This window comes from Herpailurus yagouaroundi, unplaced genomic scaffold, assembly GCF_014898765.1.
Source record: "Herpailurus yagouaroundi ecotype Mexico unplaced genomic scaffold, PumYag 77, whole genome shotgun sequence".
Taxonomy (NCBI): Eukaryota; Metazoa; Chordata; class Mammalia; order Carnivora; family Felidae; genus Herpailurus; species Herpailurus yagouaroundi.
In genome coordinates this window covers 82,865,397-82,887,636 of record NW_024412388.1, presented here as the reverse complement: position 1 = coordinate 82,887,636, position 22,240 = coordinate 82,865,397, and the positions used below count along the sequence as shown (strand labels likewise).

Sequence of the window (22,240 nt, the reverse complement as noted above, 5' to 3'; positions counted from 1 at the left end):
AAAAAAAAAAAAAAAAAAAAAAGACAAAAATTTCCCTGTACAGCCATGGAGTGATCTCCAGGATAAACTTATCATTAAAAAGGAAGTTGTAGCTGTTATAACCTGTATACACTGTCACTCTCTCTAGGGTGATGGGAAGGAGAATGTAGGAAGCAATTCACATTTGTTTACATTACACAAAAGAAGGATAAGCCAAAAATTGATGAAAATGACACCTATAATGGGATAGACAAAGCAAAGGAGAGTGGACAGGAAGTATTAACCAGACTTCTATAAATGTAGTTTATTTTACTTTTGATTTGGGAAAATTTAGCCAAAAATGTTAGGGGGAAAAAAAATCCCTAAAAATCAAAACCAAATGAAAACATGAAACCTATCAGCTTGGTAGTAGAACCACACACAGAATTCTTTCAATAAACTTTGATATTCTGTTTTTATACTATAAGGACAAAAATAACTGCAAAGAAAGTTTAAACTGTATTCAGTAATTATAATGTCAGTGTAATACTGATGTTCCTTTTTAACTAGTGTATATATATGTACATATATTACAATTTTAATGTTAGCAAGCAAAATTATTCAATTTATACAAGAGGTAGAAATATAAAATCAGAAAAGTAAAAACTGTAAAGTTAAATTGGAAATAACAAATGAGCTCACAATATTATGTCTCCAAATTATTTGCTAGCTCTGTTCACTAAAAGGGCTTTGAAGTAATGACCACCTAACAGCAATTAGCACCTTTGCACCCACGTTACTGTGGTCTCTTAAGGACCACTACTCACCCAAAGAAACCAGGATTTTTTTTAAAGAAATGGCTAAGATCTAGAAAAAGAAATGATACTTCAAGCAAGTAAGCATCATAGCTACTGGTGTTATAAGCTCTCAATAGCTCGAAATGAAAAATTAAAGACTTCTTAAACAATGATCATTGCAGTAAGACTGGGAAATAAATGTAGAAGCCTGTTTTCTTATAAAAAGGGAATTCCAATATGACAAAATACTGACGTAAAAAGTTAACAGAAAAATCTAAAATAGGCAGGGGCGGGGGGAGGAGTGGATCACCATTTTTGCAATACCCAACGAAACTGCAATTATTAACTAATAAAATCAAGAAGGTATGAAAGGATAATGGGAGCACTATACTGGATACATCATGCTAACCAAACCTGAACCTCCTGATAAATGTTAACGTCACAAAAAGATAATGAGATATGTTCCTCCTGGCGTGATACAACAGGAAAAACACACAGTGCATCTACAAAATATTCCTGCTAAAAATTAAACCTGAATCTGATCAAGCCTCACCTCAGGAAATAGGACATGAGGAACATGTAAAACAATGACATGGAAGTATAATCACCAAAATCAACAAAGTGGAAAACCGTACAGAAGAGGTGACCCAGTTTCTCTAATAAGCAATAAAAGAAAAAGCAATAAAGGGAATGGAAGGTAAACTGATTCATAGTTATCTTTATAGAGACTTAAAAGACATTAACCAAACCAGCATACTGACTTTCCTTGGATCCAGATTTGAAAGAGGAAAAAAAGACATTTTTTTTTAAATGTTTATTTATTCAGAGAGATAGCACAAGCAGGAAAGGGGCAGAGAGAGAGAGGGAGACACAGAATCTGAAGCAGGTTCTAGGTTCTGAGCTGTCTGCGCAGAGCCTGACACAGGGCTCAAACCCACAAACTGTGCGATCATGACCGGAGCCAAAGTCAGACACTTAACTGACTGAGCCACCCAGGCGCCAAGACATTTCTGAGGCAAATGGAAAATTCTTACTGCTGGAAATTAGATATTAAGAAATTATTTTAAATTTTATTAAGGTATAATAATGGTATCAATATCATCCTTAGGAGATTATTATGTTAGAGACACACGATAAAGTATTTAGTGAGGACATGAAATGATCTCTGAGATTTACTTTAATATTCTCCAACAGGAAGGATTTGTGTATTACTGTACCATTACCATTCACACTACTTTTTATGTATCTTGAAAGTTTAATAATGAAGTTTTAAAAAAATTTAAAAAGGGAAAAAAATTGACACAAATAAATGGAAAGACGTTCTGTGCTCCTGGTTTGGAAAAAAATCAGTATCATTAAAATGTTCATACTACCCAAAGCAATCTACAAATTCAATGCAATCCCTATCAAAATTCCAACAGCGGGGCGCCTGGGTGGCGCAGTCGGTTAAGCGTCCGACTTCAGCCAGGTCACGATCTCGCGGTCTGTGAGTTCGAGCACCGCGTCAGGCTCTGGGCTGATGGCTCGAGCCTGGAGCCTGTTTCCGATTCCGTGTCTCCCTCTCTCTCTGCCCCTCCCCCATTCATGCTCTGTCTCTCTCTGTCCCAAAAATAAATAAAAAACGTTGAAAAAAAAATAAAAAAAAAACAAAATTCCAACAGCATTTTTCACAGAAATAGAACACACAACCCTACTATTTGTACAGAACCACAAAGGACCCTGAAGAGTTAAAGCAATCTTGATAAAGAAGAACAAAGCTGAAGGCATCACACTCCCTGATTTCAAACTAGTAATCAAAACACGATGGTACTGGCCTAAAAACTAGATACATAGATCAATAGAAAAGAAATGCAACCATACATACACACACACACACATACACACATATATGGTCAATTAATTTATGACAAAGGAGCCAAAAATATACAATGGGGAAACAGTCTCTTCAATAAATGGTGCTGGGAAAACTAAACAGCCACATATAAAAAGAATGAAACTAGACTACTATCTCAAACTATACACAAAAACTAACTCAAAATGAATTAAATACTTGAATATAAGATCTGAAAGCATAAAACTCAAAGAAAACATAGGTGCTAAGCTCCTTAACAAGAGTCTAGGCAATGATATTTTGGATTTGACACCAAAGGCAACCTGAGGACCTACAGAATGGGAGAAAATATTTTCAAGTCATATACAGTTGTCCCCTCTTACCTATAATTTCAGTTACTCATGGCCAACCATAGCCTGGAAGTAGATGATCCTTCTTCTGAGGTATTGTCAGAAGGTCTAGAGCATCCTAATCCTACATCACAATGCACCTATGTCATTCACCTCACTTCATCTCCTCGCATAGCCATTATTTCATCACAAGGGTGAGTACAGTACTATAAGACAGTCTGAGAAAAAAAATTTTTTAATGTTTATTTAGTTTAGAGACAGAGCACACACGCAGAGAAGGGGCAAAGAGAGGAGACACAGAATCTGAAGCAGGTTCCAGGTTCTGAGCTGTCAACACAGAGCCTGACATAGGGCTTGAACTCATGAACCGTGAGATCATGACCTGAGCCAAAATCGTACGCTCAACAGACTAAGCGCCCCCTGAATCCATTTTTAAACAAGAAAGTCAATGAGTTCAGGATCTCAAGTAGACTAAAAGACAATAAAATAAATTTCATGTGAGGCAGAAAAATAAGGATACAACACAGATTAATCAATTACAGAAACAAAAAAAAAAAAATAAGAAAAGCTGATTCTTTTTACAGACCAGTAAAATATGGTCTCTGACAAGAGAAATAAACAGAATACAAATGATCAAAATTAGCAATAAAAAGGAATTTAAAAATGCTATAGAATTCTGAGATATCTGAAACCCAGTAAAATATAATTTTCTAAGAAAGCAGTAAATAAACTAGTAACTTTGGAAGAAATTGAACTATTTATCAAAGACGTGTCCCTCTTTCCTCACCCTTTATATATAAGCTGCTTAAAATCTTTGCAATATATAGAGGAAATGATGGGAAGTACATACAGTGCTGATTAACTTTGGTAAAATCACTGGTGATTTAATTTACTTTCCTTTTTGACTAACGCATTAAGCATAACCTCTATAATTGCAGAAAATATTATGGGGAAGAAAGAGGTAAATTTTTCAAATGTTACAGTTTCCTACCTTTGAGCTCAAGCACTGCCATCTTATTTTATTGATAATGTAAATATAGTATTACAATTATCCTATAAACTTCTTTAAATGTTTGAGAGACAGAGGGAGAGCATGCACGGGAGCAGGGGAGGGGCAGAAAGAGAATCCCAAGCACGCTGTGCAGTCAGTGCAGAGCCTTGCACAGGGCTCCATCTCACGAACCATGAGATCATGACCTGAGCCGAATCAAGAGTCAGATGCTTAACCGACTGAACCAGTCAAGCTCCCCAAACTTAGTGCAATTTAATCAAAACCAAAAAGTCTTCATGGAACTCAGCCAACTGATCTTAAAATACACATGGTAAAGAAAGTGCCAAGACAATTTTGAAGAACAAAGTTGTGAAATTCACTCTACAAGGTTCCAAGACTTACTGTGACGCTACACTAAATTAAGACACTGTGGTACTGGTACAGGACAGACAAACAATGAAACAGAACAGATAGCCCAGAAACAGTTCCATCCATCTATGGAAATCTGACAGCTGACAATGCAATCAGTGGGGAAAAAACATGAACTATTCAATTAAGTTGGTACTAAATGGGTTATTCATAAGGGGGGAAAAATCATTAAACCTTTATCATATACTAAAGTTAAATTCCAGGTAGACTGAGGCCCTAAATGTGAAAACCAAAATTTCAAAGCTTTCATGATAAAAACCACTATATATAAGATCTTGAGTTAAAGAAAAATTTCTTAGAACTAAAACATAAATGTGACATTAAAATTTCTAAATTCTATTCAATAAAAAAAAAACAAAACACAAGCCACAGACAGGAGTTAATGTATGTAAGTAACATGGCTTTAGGACCCATAATGTATAAAACTCCTAGGAAACAATTTAAAAAAAGGATAAAAACTACATTAAAAAGAAAATGGATAGACTATATCCATGAACAGGTATTTAACAAGAATGGCCTATAAATAAGAAAATGTATCCATTCTCAGGAAATTCAAACTAAAACAAGAGATCTATTCACATGTTCCTCAGTCTGACAATTAAAAATTCCAACGCCAATTATCAGAGAAGACGTACAGAAACAAGAATTCTCATACACTGCTAGTAAAGTAAAAATTAGCACAACCATTTAGGAATGCAACATGTCACTATCAACTTGCAAACAGACACACAATATAATCCAGCAATTCCACTTCCAGAGAAACTAGAATAGTGGCATTTATTATTGCATGCACAAGAATACTCACAGCAGTAATTTATAACAGGAAAAAATTAGAAACAACCTCGATATTTGTCAGTAGGGTAAGGTACATTCACATAATCATATACCATATGGCAATGAAAATGAATTAGAGCCACGTGTAAACTTGGGTTAAAAAAAAACAAAAATGGGGACCTGGGTGGCTCAGTTGGTTAAGCGTCTGACTTTGGCTCAGGTCATGACCTATCTCACAGTCAGAGTTCGAGCCCTGCATCAGGTTCTGTGCTGACAGCTCAGAACCTGGAGCCTGCTTCAGATTCTGTTTCTCCCTCTCTCTCTGCCCCTCCCGTTTGTGCTCTCTCAAAAGTAAACAAATGTTAAAAAATTAAAAAATAGTAACATTGAACAAAAAGAACAAGTTAGAGAATACAAGCAGCATGTGGCACATATACATAGTTTAAACATGTAGAACAAAACATAAATAACACACACAGGGAAAGTACAGACATTCACAGGAATGGCAAACACCAAAAAGATAGTGGTTACCTGGGGTGGAAGTGGAGGCAAATACAGGATGCAACGAACTGAATGTTAATGACCACCAAAATTCATACATTCAAATTGTAATTCCCAATGTGATGGTATTTGAAAATGGAGACTTTGGGAGATAATTAGGGTTAAATTAAGTCCAACTCCATACCTTCAAAATTCTACATTTAAAGGCTGAAAGGAACCCTCCAACGAACCTTTCCTAACACCATAAAATGAGTTCACTTTGTGACCTTTTTTACTTTTTTCCCCCCTGAATTCTTTCGGATTAGAGGTCTTTAATTTTAGTCACCCCCATTCTCCAATTATTTTAGAAGTTATATATTCCATCCCTATGTTTACTGTGTTGACCCTTACAATTTTAAAATACAAATTTATCTGATTCACTTTAGTCTTAAAATTTCCACCCTCCAGACTGGTACAGTCCAAAAGAAATGTAAGATGAGCATATAGGATGATCTTATAATGTAAGACGATCTTTTAAATGTTCTAATAACCATATTTTTAAAAGACAAAAAAGAACACAATTTTATTGAACACAAAATAATACTAACATGTAATAAATATAAAATTACATTTTTTTTATCATACTAAGTCTTGGAAGTTTATGTACATTTTACAACTGGAGATCAATTTAGACTAGCCATATGTCAAGTGCTCAATGACTACGTATGACTAGTGGCTACTATAATGGACACCATAGCTCAAAACAATATTAGAAGCATCAGAACTTAAACATCAGTTGCTCAACTACTCTCTTACACATTGTTATAATATTTTTAGTTCAACTTTTTAAACCCCAAATCAAACAATCACTGCTATCACTTTCTCATACTGTCAATAATTATATTTACCCACAGGCCTACCAACTTCTTGGTTAACCTTACTTTACCTACCCCAAACCTCCTTTCTGGAGTCATCAGCTTTCTTCCTACAGCATAAACTCTAGAAATTCTTCACTGAGTCTGTTGATAAATTTCCTCAATTGCCTTTTTTGGGGGAGGGTGAAGGGAAAAGGGGTTTCTGAAATAACTATTTTGTTCTTCCCTTTAAGTGATAATTTAGCGGACTACAAAATAACAGGTAGGTAGTTATTTTCATTCAACACCTTGAAGATATTATTTCACCATCTTCTGGACCCCCATGTTGCTGAAGAAGCATATTGTATCTTTACAGTTGTTACTCCTTCTTGGGAAATCTGGTTTTTCTATGGCTGCTTTAAAGCTCTTCCCTGTGTCTAATGGCTTGCTCTTTCACTGTGATGTGGCTAGGTTTTCTTATGCTTCCTAAATCTAAGAATTCATGAAGCTCATCAATTTTGGTAAATTAGGAGGTTTTTAAACTTTCATATTCCACTTCCCTGCAATCTTTAACTTTCACTTTCTGGTAGTCTAGATAATTTATTAGAATTTCTCTTCCTTTCCTCTTTTAACCTCTGCTTTTTTGTTGCTCTGTGTTAAATTCTGAGTAATTTTTATGTTTTAATTTACTAATTCTCTCTGTAGGGTTATCTGCCCAGCTATTTTTAACCTGGACTCAAAGCTCTCTTAAAAACTTATGTACAGGGGCGCCTGGGTGGCTCAGTCAGTTAAGCGTCCGACTTCGGCTCAGGTCATGATCTCGCAGTCTGTGGGTTCGAGCCCCGCGTTGGGCTCTGTGCTGACAGCTCAGAGCCTGGAGCCTGTTTCAGATTCTGTTTCTCCCTCTTCCTCTGACCCTCCCCTGTTCATGCTCTCTCTCTCTCAAAGATAAATAAATGTTAAAAAAAAAAAAAAAAACTTATGTACACTTGAGGGGATACCTGGCTGGCTCAGCTTGGAAAAGCATGCGACTCCTTTGATTTCAGGGTCTAGAGATTACTAAAGATTACTTGAGATTACAGAGATTACTAAAAAAAATTAGAAAGCTATTGAAAAAAATTATGTACACCTGAAACTAATACTATGTATGTCAACTATACTTCAATAAAAAATTTAATTTGGGGGCACCAGTGTGGTTCAGTCAGTTAAGCATTTGACTTCAGCTCAGATAATGATCTTGTGGCTCATGAGTTTGAGCCCTGCATCAGAGACTCTGCTGTCAGCGGGGAGCTGGCTTCAGATCGTCTCCCTCTCTCTCTGCCCCTCCCCTACCTGGCACATGTGTGCATACACTCTCTCTCAAAAATAAATAAACTTTTTAAAAATTTTAATTTTTAAAGAAAAAATTTTGTCTCTAACAGCCAGTTAAAAAAGTTCATATCTGGGAGTCCACTGTGGTGTTCCTCCCAAATCAGGTGTACAGAGTAAAGAGCTACAGTAACAACCATGATCCTCATTTGAGCACTTATGTGCCATTCTGTGCTAAATCTTACATGTTATTTCATTTAATCTCCAAAATAACTTTTGAGGTAAGTCCTATTAAGACCATTTAAAAATTTGTTAAACTAAAGCTCAGAGATTACCTTCAATGTTCTAGAGAGGCCATACTCTAGCCTGCTAGCAAATTCTAAATCACATACTCTTGACAAGACCTCCACTAAAAAATTCTTGTCTACCATCAATAACTACAATTTAACTTGAACTTTAGTACTGTCTTTCCATCATATAAATTTTAAGTGAACTTTAAGATACATTTCTTTTACATATCCTTTAAGAATACTGATAACAAATGTCTACTGAACTATGCTGAGCAGACAATGATGAACACAAAAAAGGTGAAAGAAGTTATTATAAGAAATATTACTGGGAATAACATTACAGACACACACACAAATCAAATATGTCTTCTAATGTAAAAACATACCACCACTTATAAAATATTACCAAAAACAAACAAAAAGAATATGATAGATCCAACACCAATTGACAGATACATGAACATTTTAAATTATAACATCAGAACACAATTAGTAGATGCAGACTCGGGGGGCAATTCTGTGGAATCAACAAGTTTTCTTCAAAAATAAAATGCAATGAGACGCCTGGGTGGCTTAGCTGGTTAAGCATCCGACTTCATCTCAGGTCATGATATTACTGCCTGTGATTTCCAGCCCCGCATCAGGCTCTGTGCAGCGCTCTGTGCTGATAGCTCAGAGCCTGAAGCCTGATTCAGATTCTTTGTCCCTCCCCTGCTCCCTCTCTGTCTCTCTCTCTCTCAAAAATAAAATAAAACATGAAAAAAAATGTTTAATAAAATGCAAGGTTAAAAAAAAACAAACTTCACGAAAGGATAACATGCAGATTAAAAAAAAAAAAACTAAAAAAAGGCTTATCAACCTATTGAATTTCCTCATCTTGTTTCATCCTGATCTCTCCTTCTCACCAAAAAAAAAAAAAAAAAAAAACCAACAAAAAACCCTGTAACAAATACTTTGACGTTTATGAGACAATTAAAATGTTTTTTTTATTCAATTTTCTTTTTATGTTTTTAATTTAGTTTTTGAGAGAGAGACACAGATCACAAGAGGTGGAGGGGCAGAGAGAGGGGGATCCACAGAATCAGAAGCAGACCTCAGGCTCTGAGCTGTCAGCACAGAACCGGACACATGACTCGAACTCACAGACCATGAGATCATGACCTAAGCTAAAGTCGGATGCTCAACTGACTGAGCCACCCAGGCACCCCAAAAATTAAAAATTTTAACATTAATTTGGCACTTGATAACATTAAGGAATGTTTTTTTTTTTCTGTCCTTAACAGTATTCTGGTTATATCAAAAAAAAAAAAAAAAAAAAATTCTTATCTTTATGAGACACACCAAAACATTACAAGTAAAATACTGTATCTGCTACTCATCTCAAAATAACATAGAAGAGGGGCACCTGGGAGGCTCAGTCAGTTAAGCATCCGACTTCGGCTCAGGTCATGATCTCGCAGTTCATGAGTTCGAGCCCCACGTCGGGCTCTGTGCTGACAGCTCAGAGCCTGGAGCCTGTTTCAGTTTCTGTGTCCCCCTTTCTCTCCGCCCCACCCCTGCTTGTGCTCTTTCTCTCTGTCTTTCAAAAATGAATAAACATAAAAAAATTTTTTTGTAAATAACATAGGAAAAAAGTACAGTGAATATCACAAATTCTAGCAATGGTTTATTGATTATTGGGACTAAGTGACAAATAGTGGTTCATAACTATCAGGTCTTTTTCTATGTTCAAATTTCACAATAGGTATAAAAAAATCATTGCTCAAAAACACATCTTTCATGATAAGTTTCTGTGATACTTTTACCACTTCTAAAGCAAAAATATTACTTAACCACCTTAAGCCCCTAATGCAGTATGTCCAAAACTAAATATTACACTTTAGCAACACAAAGAGACCCATAAGAGTTTAAATTTTAAATTTATAGAGACTCATGATTCTAATTTATAGCACCCCACGTAATACCAAAGCCAGTCTTCTTGGAGTTAATTCTCCAAATTCTAACAAGAGGATAATAATGAGCTACTTTTTACGTATGGGAACTTACCAGTATTTACAGAATAGTGCCTACCAGATGAAGTACAGATTTCATAACCTGCACTTGAGACCTTCTACAACCTATGTGCCATCTTTCTCTCAAATTCATATACAAATCTACTGACACAAAAGCTATTCAGTGGTTCTCAATTTGTGCCAGCCCATCAACACAACTCTGGCCATGTCATTCCCTCAACATACACTACTCACCTCCTCTCCCCAACTATTTTTAATGTACAGGTCACAACTCACTACTTTCATGAGGTCTACTCTGATCCTACCAAACCAGACTAATCTCTTTTATAACAGCCATAGGCACTTGCTTAAACCTTGTGTTATCTCTTTAACCAGATGAGGTCCTAGAAGACACAGCTCTTTTGGATCTCCAGCAAAAAGGAAGAATGTTATGAAATAAAATTGATGTTTATCTTTTCACTGATAAGTGGCTTGAGATGATAAGCATACTGAAGCCAGACCCATTAGGAGTTATTAAATACTTAGTGTGTATGTACTACTTAACACATACTACTGATGATGGAAGAGCAATAAAACAAATAAGGTCCCTACCTCTACCCTCAAAGAGCACATATTCTCAGTGTTTCTGAATTGCCAGTTAACAGTGTTGGCATTTTGTAGACACACTATAAATGTCTGTAACTTGCAATTCAAATATAAACACCTAAGCATGCATATGTAGCATTTTAAGAAAAATCACACTCTAAAAGCCCAAACAGAAGTTTTTAATAACATACTTACTATAAACAACCAGTTATATTCAATCGTTACAAAAAGTAACATCTAGCATTATTTCATTGCAATTATCTAAAAAGCCCATGTTGGTGAATTCACATCTCAAACAGTTAAGTTCAGCAATTTACAAACAGTGCTTTCTAAATACCAGTGAGATCCAACATGGAAAATGCTAATAGCTTATTTTAACAAATATGTCCTCTATTGTCCAGTTTTAAAGGCTTCATTTAGTAGTTAATTTAGTATGAGAGCTAGCACCAATTTCACTGTTTAAAATATCCATCCAAAAAGTTAACATTTTACCACAAGGAGTATAATCTTGAATTACTGTGCAATCACTTCATTCATTTCTGTTTTCCTCAGTAAAAGGCCGATTATACTGTGATTTCAGTGGCAAAATGGTTAAGAGTATAGAAATGAAACCATGAAGTTAATTACAAATTACAAAGAACAAAAAAGCCATTTTACAGAAATGCAACAAATCTCTTCATTAAAAATTCACAAATTTCTGAGGCGCCTGGGTGGCTCAGTTGGTTAAGCACCCAACTTGTGATTTCAGCTCAGACCGTGATCTCCTGATCATGAGATTAAGCCCCTTGCCAGACTCTGTGCTGAGTGTGGAGCCTGCTAAGAATTCTCTCTCCCTCTCTTTCTGCCCCCACTCAGAATAAATAAATAAATTTTTTAAAAAATCTTTAAAAAAAACCTCACATATTTCTTTTTATACTCTCACTAAGCTAACCAAAAAGAAGTCTAAAATCAACTGAGTAGCTACATCAAATTTATAAGGGTAATGAAAAATGAAATTTCAACAAACCCTAAAGTTATAAAATTCAGATATTCTATATGTAGTGCAAATCAGTTAATATTAACTGAGGACCTGGTTTGTGAAAAATACTTTTTATGCATAATCACATTTAATCTTCAAAACTATTATAATCTCATCTAAAAAGTAAAGGACCTGAAGCTAAAAACATTTAAGATCAAATAAAAAAAAAACTATACTCCTTAATAATACAAATAAATCTATATGTCCAACACTACATGAAGAAATTTAAAGTAATAATCTGTAAGAAAATGTACCTACAATGTGTACAGGAAATCAATTTTACACAGAAATGTAACAAAGATGATCATTAAAATAGGTCAGGTATACAAAAAGGCAGTTCACAGGACAAGATATATAAAGTCAAATTCTCAAAATCTCACCCATTTCAAAATATAAATTGTAAAACGATTTTTTAGCCTAAAATTAGGTGATACTCTAAATTGTTCAAAACCCAGAATTAATAAGGATGTGGAGAAACAGGCATTCCCATACATAGTTGTGGAAAGAATCCTTTTGGCATTCTGGTTTTCATAAACTTTTAAACTGTAAATTTCATTTGACACAGGATTTTTACTTCCATTGTAAATATTTCCACATACTCTTTAACTGCAAACTAGAATCAAACTATGTCATCAACATAGAAACGACATTGTGGTGTAGCCATATAACAAAGAATGAGGCAGATCTAGAACTACAGACCACATTATGTAATTTTTTTGAAAAAAGGAAAAAGTAGGTAGACTTGTACTTCCAGGCAAGACGGTGTAATATGCACGAGTTTCCCACTGAAACTTTAAAAAAAAAAAAAAAAAAAATTACACAGGACATGTGTAACAATGGTTTTCAAGAACCAGACAATGATGGACAATGATCCCTGAAATTCAGAAAACAAGTAAGGTCAGTCCATGATTGCCCCAGCTTACTATCTTGAAAGACCAGGCCATGGCACAGCCCAGGTGGAGAAAATGGCCAAACTTCAAAAACTCCCTAAGAGGACATGAGTCCAAGGAGACCAAAGCAAGTAGGGTTTCTGCAGCAAAGTACCAAAGAGAGTTGCACAGAGGCAGCTCTGGGAATCTGTGGAAAATCCCCCCGAATATTCAATGCATGCACACAACTGTGTTGTGAGTAATATAGAAAATATTTTTCTTATTGTTTAAGTAGTATTTAAAAGATAATTGGCTGTTTCAACAAATAATATATGACTTGTAACATATACAAAAGTAAAATATAGGATACCAATAGTACAGAGGCCAAGAGAGAAGAAATAAGTCTTGAAGGAAGACTGTAAGTTAGAGATGTATGATAGAACTCCTAAAACCAGCCACCAATATAACCAGAGTTATAAGCTAATCAGTTAACAAGAGATATAATGGAATTAAAACAGTATCCATCCAAAAGATAGCAGAGGGGCGCCTGGGTGGCGCAGTCGGTTAAGCGTCCGACTTCAGCCAGGTCACGATCTCGCGGTCCGTGAGTTCGAGCCCCGCATCAGGCTCTGGGCTGATGGCTCGGAGCCTGGAGCCTGTTTCCGATTCTGTGTCTCCCTCTCTCTCTGCCCCTCCCCCGTTCATGCTCTGTCTCTCTCTGTCCCAAAAATAAATAAACGTCGAAAAAAAAATTAAAAAAAAAAAAAGATAGCAGAAAAAGGGAACAAAGAACACAAAGCACAAACAGAAAAACAGCAAAGTAGTAGTTTTAAAACTAATCTTATTAGTCAAAACAAGAGAGTGTAAGTTGGATGTAAAAATGGAATTCCAACTTTATGCTATCTACAAAAAACACATTTTAAATCTAAGGACACAAATAGGTTGAAAGTAAAAGAATGGAAAAAGATATACCATGTGAACCCTATTCAAAAGAAAGCCAGAATGGCTATATCATAAAAGTAGATTTTAAAGCAAAGAGTATTACCAAGGATAAAATGGTCACTACATAATAAAAAAGGAGTCAATGCACAAAGAAGTCATAGTAATCCTAAACATTCTATGTACTAATCATAAACTTAAAAAACATAAATAAATAAATAAATAAATACTGGAACTGCAAGGAGAAACTTAGACATGCACAGGTAAAAGAGTAAATTTCAATATCCTTCTCTCAATGTGATAGCACAATACACAAAATCAAGAAGGACAGAGATCACTTCAACAACATTATCAATAAACAAATGACATTTATAAAACACTACCCAAGAGCAGAATACACATCTCTATCAAGTGCCCATAAAACTTAAGATATATGATATTTGGATCATAAAACAAGTCTCAACAAATTTACAAAGATTCAATTCTTACAATATGTTCTCTAGCCACAATGGAATTGAATTAAAATAATAGACACATTGGGGCATCTGTTGGTTAAGTACCCAACTTCGGCCCAGGTCATTATCTCACAGTTCATGGATTCAAGCCCCGTATCAGGTTCTGTGCTGACAGCTTGGAGCTTGGAGCCTGTTTCAGAGTGTGTCTCCCTCTCTCTCTGCCCCTCTCCCACGTGCGTGTGCACGTGTGCAAGAGTGCGCGAGGGCTCTAGCTCTCTCAAAAACAAACTAAAAAAAAAAATTAAACGAGAAAAGTAACAAACATCTATGGAACACTCATAATATTTGGCAATTAAATAAGTAACATACTTCTCATAACACATGGGGCAGAAAAATGTATTACAATGCATTTTGAACTGAATAAAAAGTATGCATTTCAAAATTAGAGAGATGCAGGGGTGCTTAGGTAACTCAGCTTGGGTAGCTCAGTCAGTTAAGTATGCATCTCTTAATTTCAGCTCAGGTCATGATTTCACGGTTCCCAAGTTCCAGCTCCGCATCCGGCTCCGCACTGACAGTGCAGAGCCTGCCTGGGGTTCTCGCTCTCTCTTTCTCTCGAAATGAATAAACTTAAAAAAAAAAAAAAAATCTGAGAGAGGCCACGAAAGCCGTACTTAGGAGGGCAATATATAGGGGCACCTCGATGGCTTAGTCAGTGAAGCGTCCGACTTTGGCTCAGGTCATGATCTCTCAGTTCACAAGTTCAAGCCCAGCTGTGCTAACAGCTCAAAACCTGGAGCCTGCTTCAGATTCTGTGTCTCCCTCTCTCTGCCCCTCCCCTGCTCACGCTCTGTCTCTCCAAAATTTTAATTAAATAAAAAAGGAAAATATATAGCACTAAACCTCTATGTTAGAAAAGTATCACGTCAACAATACCAGCTTCAACATAACTAAGTTGAAAAAGAACTAAATGCAAAGCAGAAGAAAATTAAAACAGTATTTATCAATAAAATAGGAAATAGAAAACTCAATGAAACCAAAAGCTGATTTTTGGAGACTATTAATAAAATCAATAATCTCTAGCTAGACTGACAATGAAAAAAAGAGAAAAGACACAAATGATGAATATCAGGAATGAAAAAAGTGACAGCACTACAGATTCTACAGACATCAACAGTATAAAAAGGTAATTATCATAAACAACTCTATACAAATACACTCATAACTTGGATGAAATGGACTAATTCACACAGAAGGCACAAATCACCAAAGTTCACTTAAGAAGAAATAGATAACCTGAGTAGTCCTGGATCTATTAAATAAACTAAATGTGTCATTTAAAACCTCCACAAAGAAAACAACATCAGGCCCACACAACTTCACTGGTGAACTGCCCAAACATTTAAGAAAGAATAGCATTTAGGTGTTCACCCTAATATCATCACTTCTATTCAGCACTGTACTAAGATATCACGGGAAAAAAACGGCATCCAGATAGGAAAGAAAGGAAAAACTAAGACGGTCTATGTAGAAAACCTGATAGCGTCTACAAAAAAAACTATTATATCTTAACAAGTGAGTTTGGCAAGAGTGAATAATACAAGAACAATACACAAAATATTTGTATTTTTCTCCACTACTAACTAGAAACTGAGATTTTAAAAATACCATTTATAACAGCACCAAAAAACACTGAAATAGGAATAAATCTGACAAAAATGTACAAAAACTGTACAATGAAAACTAAACACTGCTGGGGCGCCTGGGTGGCTCAGTGGGTTAAGCATCCAGTGCCTGATTTCGGCTCAGATCATGATCTCACGGTTTGTGGGTTCGAGCCCTGCATCGGGCTTCTGTCAGTACAGAGCCTGCTTGGGATTCTCTCTCTCCCCCCTTCCCTCTGCCCCTCCCTCATTCCTGCACACATGTGCACTCTCACTCTGTCTCAAAATAAATTTTAAAAAACCTAAACACTGCTAAAAGAAATTAAAGAAGACCTAAGTAAATGGATAAATTGTGTTCATGAGTGGGAAACTTCAACATTGTCATGATGTCAATTTACCTCAAATTGCTTTTTACATTCAAGTTACTTCCAATAAAATCCCAGCAAGCTTTTCTGTAGAAACTGACTCCTATAAAAACATGAAGGACATAGAAGAGCCAAAACAACTTAAAAAAAAAAATAAAGAAAACCATGATTGCTTGATGTCAAGCCTTAACATAAAGTCACAGTAATTAAGACAGTATGTTTTTGGCATCTACATGGACAAAAATGGGTCAATGGAAAAGGATACAGTACAGAAATAGAACCACTCATACAGATAGCTGATTTTTGACAAAGGTGCAAAGCAATTCAATGAACAGAAGACAGCCTTTTCAACAGTGCTGGAAAAAGTTTAACTCCATATCCCCCAAAAAAGAAATGCACCATATTAAAAAAAGAAAAGAAAGAAAAAAAAAAAAACTCAAATGCAAAACCCAAAACTATGAAACTTCTATTACAAATCAAAGGAAAAAAATCTTTGTGACCTTGGGTTAGGCAAAGATGGCTTAGACAAGACATGAAAAGCACAAGCCATAAGAAGACAAAAATGGTAAAGGTCATCAGAATTAAAAATTGCTGTTCTTTAAAAGACACTACTGAGAGAATGAAATTACAAATGGCAAAAAAAAAAAAAAAAAAAAAAAAAAAATCTATGAACCATATATCTGATAAAGGACTTATAACCAGAACGAAGGCTTCTTAAAACTCAATAGTAACCCAATTTAAAAAGTGGGCAGGCAATCTCAAAAGATACTTCAACAAAGATGATATGCAGCTGGCAAAAGAAAACACATGAAAAGATATTTAACATAACAGACATTAGTGAAATACAAATTAAAACCACAAGATTACCACTTCACCCCCTCTAGAATGTCTAGAATCAGAAAGACAAGCATTGGAAAGGATGCAGAAGGACTGGAAATCTCATACCCTATTGGTGGCAATGTAAAATTATACAACCACTTTGGAAAATAGTCGGCAGTTTCTTAAAAAGTTAAGAACATATGTGTATCATATGATCTAACCATTCCCATCAAAGGTATTTCCCCAAGACAAACGAAAAGTTCACACAAAGACTTTTACAGGAATGTTCACAGCTTTATTTACAATAGTCAAAAACTGGAAAAAAAACAAATGTCCATCAAGAGTTGAATGATAAATTGCTGTATATCCATAAAATGTAATACTAGTAAGCAATAAAAAGGAATGGACTATTGACAGACAACACGGGTAAATTTCAAAATAATCACAGTGAAATAAAACCAAATAAAAGGGGAGTACATACGGATTCATTTAAAATTCTATAAAATGCGAACAACCTATAGTGACAGAAAGCAGATCAGTGGTTGGAGAAAGAAAGGCAGAAGGAAGGGTTACAAAAGGGCAAAATGATATGTTCATTATCTTGATTGTGATAATGGTCTCATAGATGCTGTATACTTAAAATATGTCCAGTTTATTTTATATCAAATTGAATCTCAATAAAGTTATGTTTTTAAAAGGCAAGATGTGGGCCAGTACATGTGTTATGAATTCATCTGTGTAAGCAAGGATGCTAATGTTTGATAATATACAAAATGGTAACACCTCAGAGGGAAAAAAAGCACCAAGAAAAATTTAACATAATTACCTACACCTGAGAAACAGGACTGGGATTTGGGGAGACATACCTTCCACTTTGAATTTTTTTAAGGGCACATAGAAATATATATACAATGAGAACTTAACTACTTGTACATATGCATGACTCCAAAGCAAAAATTCTTAACCACTGCCTCAGAAAAGTTCATAAAACAAAACTTCGGTTATTCAAAGTTTATATTAAACAAAGGATAAAAAAAATGGTTGGCAATTATTTTTACATCATTTTCCATTTTTTTCTCCTCAAACCACTAATACAGAAACTGGTAGAACCAATAAACCATACCTGGACATCCAATCCTGAGTCTCCTCCTATCTCTGGGCCTACTCATGGTGGCTCCTGTCTGAATTCCTTCTCTCCTCACCCACTAACAGTGAACAACTCAGACTTGGGTCATTCATTCTTTTACAAAATTCCACAGGATACCTAACTATACATTTTACATCTTGCACTCTTGAGCTATTCCCGATTTCAAATCCTGCCACTACCTCAACTTACAAAATAACACTGCCAAATAAAAATGCCTTCCCCAGAAAAAGCTCTTTCTCCCCCAAAGAACATAGTAGAAACTCAACAAATAAGCCTAAATATTAAAGCATGATAAGTGGGGAGCCTGGATGGCTTAGTTGGTTAAGCATCCAACTTTTACTCAGGTCATAACCTCAGGCTCAGGTCATGATCTCATAGTTCATAGGTTCAAGTCCCGTGTTAGGCTCTGTGCTGACAGCTCAGAGCCTGGAGCCTGCTTTAGATTCTGTCTGTCTCTCTCTCTCTCTCTCTCTCTCTCTGCCCCACACTCCAATGGTGCTCTGTCTCCCTCCCTCTCTCTCTCAAAAATAAATAAAACATTAAAAAAAAAAATTTAAAGCATGGAAAAGTATCCAGTGTACTACAGGGCAGAGGACAGAAAATAAGCAAGAAAATACAAAATATTCCCTAAAGTATTCTAAAGACTATCACAAAAAATACTGTGAACAGTCACCATCACTATACTAAGGACACAGCCTCTCAAGACTACTCACATTTGAAAGGGGGAAATGTTACTGCATCCAACAAGTATTTGTATATCAGGTTTGGAGTATGTTGTGCCAGGCTTGAAAAATTAAAAAGACAGAAGACAAGGACCATGCCCAAACACGGCAGACAGGTTTGCAAACAAAAATTTTAACATAAAAATGTTCAACGATTCAAGGAAATCAAAGGCCTAAGTATTAGAACTAAGGTCTAAAGGAGTAGTTTTCCTGGCCAAAAAGTGAGGGAAAGATTCCAAATGATCTGTACCATAACAGCTATTTTCCTTTAATAGAAAGACAAACCAGCTCTTAACTTCTGACTCTAATTTGAAGCTAATTACTGAAACAAGTTTCGCTTGTTTTAAAGATCAAGATAACTGGGGCGCCTGGGTGGCGCAGTCGGTTAGGCGTCCGACTTCAGCCAGGTCACGATCTCGCGGTCCGTGAGTTCGAGCCCCGCGTCGGGCTCTGGGCTGATGGCTCAGAGCCTGGAGCCTGTTTCCGATTCTGTGTCTCCCTCTCTCTCTGCCCCTCCCCCGTTCATGCTCTGTCTCTCTCTGTCCCAAAAATAAATAAAACTTTAAAAAAAAAAAAAAAAGATCAAGATAACTGATTTCTAATGTGACTCACTACTGACACATTTTAGTCTTCATAATCAAAAGTTAAAAAACACTTAGATTAATAAAATTATATGATTTATGTCAAATCACTTATCTGCCCACTTAAAACCATAACTTCCCCTCAGAAAATTGGGATATCATGTTTATATTCACAAGTCATGTCTGAAAGCCTTTTTCATTCCCTGAACACCATTCATGCCTAGTTTAGAATGTTCTCACAGACTTTCTAGAAAAACTTAGTTTTGTCTATTTAGATTGCAAATTATATAATCCAACTTTTAAAATTAAATGAAACACTTTACACTTGGGTTTTGTTAACTCTAACTTTCAAAAGCTAACTTAAAAATTTCCATTGATGGTAATAGTAGATTCAGCCATTCTGTTTTCATTAGTTGCAAACAATTTTTTCCTACCTTGACGCCAACTGCAACCTCAGTGACAATTCTGTAAAGAAAAAAAATAGTTTCAACCTCTTATTCTTTTAATGATCACTGTTGGTCTCTAAAACTTTAGGGTAGTTAACCATTCATAAATCTTCCACTAACCATGCAAATGGAAAACAGATACACAGATGGTCAGTGACAATTCTTTGTACTATTTTAAACTCAGTTTTCTAAAAATTGCTTTCAAACTTAAGACGAAATCACTAAACTCCTGGTATTTTTTAATAACCTATTAAATACCAAAAAGAACAAAACCCCAAGAAACTATAATGCCATTTCCACAAAGCTAGTATAGATTAATAGTTTAAAACTTAAAACAATTCTTTAGTTATCCTGACAGAATCAGAAAACATGAATTCCAGTGCCAACTTTTGCCGTCAATTTTCATGTTAACCTGGGGAAATAGCAAACTTCTTTAGATCTAGATTTCATGTGGAAAATTATCTCTAGATAACCTCTCGGACAACTTAAGTTTGGTGACTTTGTTCACTTTGATATGGTCTTCCCTTAATATCTTTTAAAAACGCCAAACTCCAAACACTTAATTAAAATAAACTCATATCTTACAGGACTCTTCATATACTGCCACTGATTCTAATAGATGTACTTTTTAAATGATTCGTTTTTATACCCCCAGATGGGCCCAATACAGCTCTCTTTTCGCCCTCAAGGGTGCCTCCTTTCCAACAATTAAATCATTAAGAGTCTTTTCAGATGTAGAGCATTAAGTACCAGGGAGACCCCGGTCCCGGTCGTTTCCCAAAGCCCTTGCCCTCACCTCACTCAGCATTCTATCTGCACTAGGGCTCTCAAAGATGCAGCACGGTTCTGGCTTTTTGTTTTTCCCGAAACCGGTCAAAGTGGCTAAAAAAAAATGGCCCTGTGTTGACTATCTGCTCGTTTCTGCCATGGCTGTTGGCCTTTGCCCATGTGACTGATGCCGACCACAAACACTTGGGTTTTTCAGATGATTTAATTTCTGGGCCCTTTTGCCAAGCCTTGAACGTTTAGGCCCCCACAAAAAGGCATTTTTTTTCGGTCTCCCGCCCCCACTACCAGACTCAAGTGAAAACAAAGGAGTATGACATCTGCCTTCCCCCTTCCTCCCGCCGCCGCACGCCCTCCCCGCCCCCCCCCTTCCCCAGCGGCTCCCACTTAGCTTTCCCCCGAGCTCCCGCCACCGGCATCTCCCCCAGCCTGGGCCCGCCGGGCGAGGCCGGGCAGGTGGAGGACGGCTGGGGTGCACACAGACGCCTTTCTCCCATCCCCTAACAACCCCCACACAGGCCTCTCTCTTTGGCCACAACATTCGCTCCCACAGGCGCGGCTACCCAGGGTTCGGGTCCCAGGTTACGGATCGAAATGGCTCCTAGAGGGGGCAGGGACGGGCCAGACGTTCTGGGGTTCCCACCCCATCCCCCGCCGCCAAGTCCGTGCCCGCTCCCTCTCCGGGGTCGTCGCCCCCGCCATCGCCCCAATGCCTCTCCAGTCTACGAGCCCGCTTTCTTCTCATTTTCTCGACCAGAGCCCGCCGGGGGAAGCGAAGGGAGGGGTGTGTGCGATGGGGCGGGGGTTGGGTAACGGCAGCCCAGCCCTGGGAGGGGCCGCCGGAGGGTTTCTGGCCGACCCCGAACCGGGCCGAAGGAGGGTCCAAATCCCCTCTCACACACTTCCTTCCCGGCCCCATTACATACCCGTCCATTGCCGAACCGGACAAAGCTTCGCTCACAAGAACCGAGCCACGCAGCCAGCGAGACACACAAGCGGCTAGAAAATGGCGGCCAGGGCCCGACGGAAATTGCCGAAGGTGTCGGAGCGCACGGGGCAGCGCGCGGCAGCGGCGGCGGCGGAAAGAGCCGAGCGCGCCGGCGCCCGGCTGCGGGAGGCGAGCGGCGGGGCGCGGGGACGAGGGGGAGTGGGCGCCGTCGCCGCCGCCTCTTCCTCCGCGCGGCCGCGCGCCTGGGGCCCTCCGCCCTCCGCCCTCCGCCCTGTGGGCCCAGGCCTGCTGCGGTGGAGCAGGGCGGCCTAGCTTCTTTTTGCACGCGCCTCTGAGAAGTCCCTGATGTCTTTCTTGGGCAGCGTGGATGGAACACCTCTCAACCCTTCACACCCATTGCCCTGGATCTCACGGGGGTGGTCCCAGAACTGCACGACTGCCACCAAGCAGCCTCCACTTTTAACTCCAAACCAGGTCCCAACTTGGCCACCCTCGACCTACTTGGGCAAAGGAAAAACCATTTTATAGCTGTCCTCCTACGCCATCTTTTATTTGCAGACCCTCTCCATCCTCTCAAACACACACACACACACACACACACACACATACGCACACAAAACCTTTACCCCACTAAATGAAACCATTGCTTTGTACAAATCAGACTGAACCTAGATTTTTGCTTCCAGACCCTTTTAGTTCCCTGCCAACTGGGAGAGAATGTAATTCTCACCTCAGCTAATGATAATGAGCACTTACAGGAAACACAGTACCTTGGATGGAAAAGAACACAGGTGGAGCCTTGTAATAAAGAGTAGGTATGA

At 37.5% G+C, this 22,240-nt stretch overlaps 1 protein-coding gene across 6 annotated transcripts in view; it reads right to left on the bottom strand.

Annotated features, from left to right (window-relative positions):
- The window catches only part of PTBP2 (polypyrimidine tract binding protein 2), an 83,599-nt gene extending 62,078 nt beyond the window's left edge, over nt 1-21,521 (bottom strand). For 2 of the 6 annotated variants that reach the window (XM_040471054.1, XM_040471055.1), the window contains exons 1-2: nt 21,397-21,521; nt 19,673-19,703 (exon numbers count right to left, since the gene is read on the bottom strand). In XM_040471054.1, coding sequence (XP_040326988.1) covers nt 19,673-19,703; nt 21,397-21,404 — 39 coding nt within the window. In that variant the 5' untranslated portion in view covers nt 21,405-21,521. Of the gene's footprint in view, nt 1-2,969; nt 3,028-19,672; nt 19,704-21,033; nt 21,076-21,396 lie in introns of those variants that run through there. The other 4 variants (XM_040471057.1, XM_040471058.1, XM_040471059.1 and 1 more) reach the window with 3 other exon arrangements.
- Nucleotides 21,522-22,240: the final 719 nt, after the last annotated feature.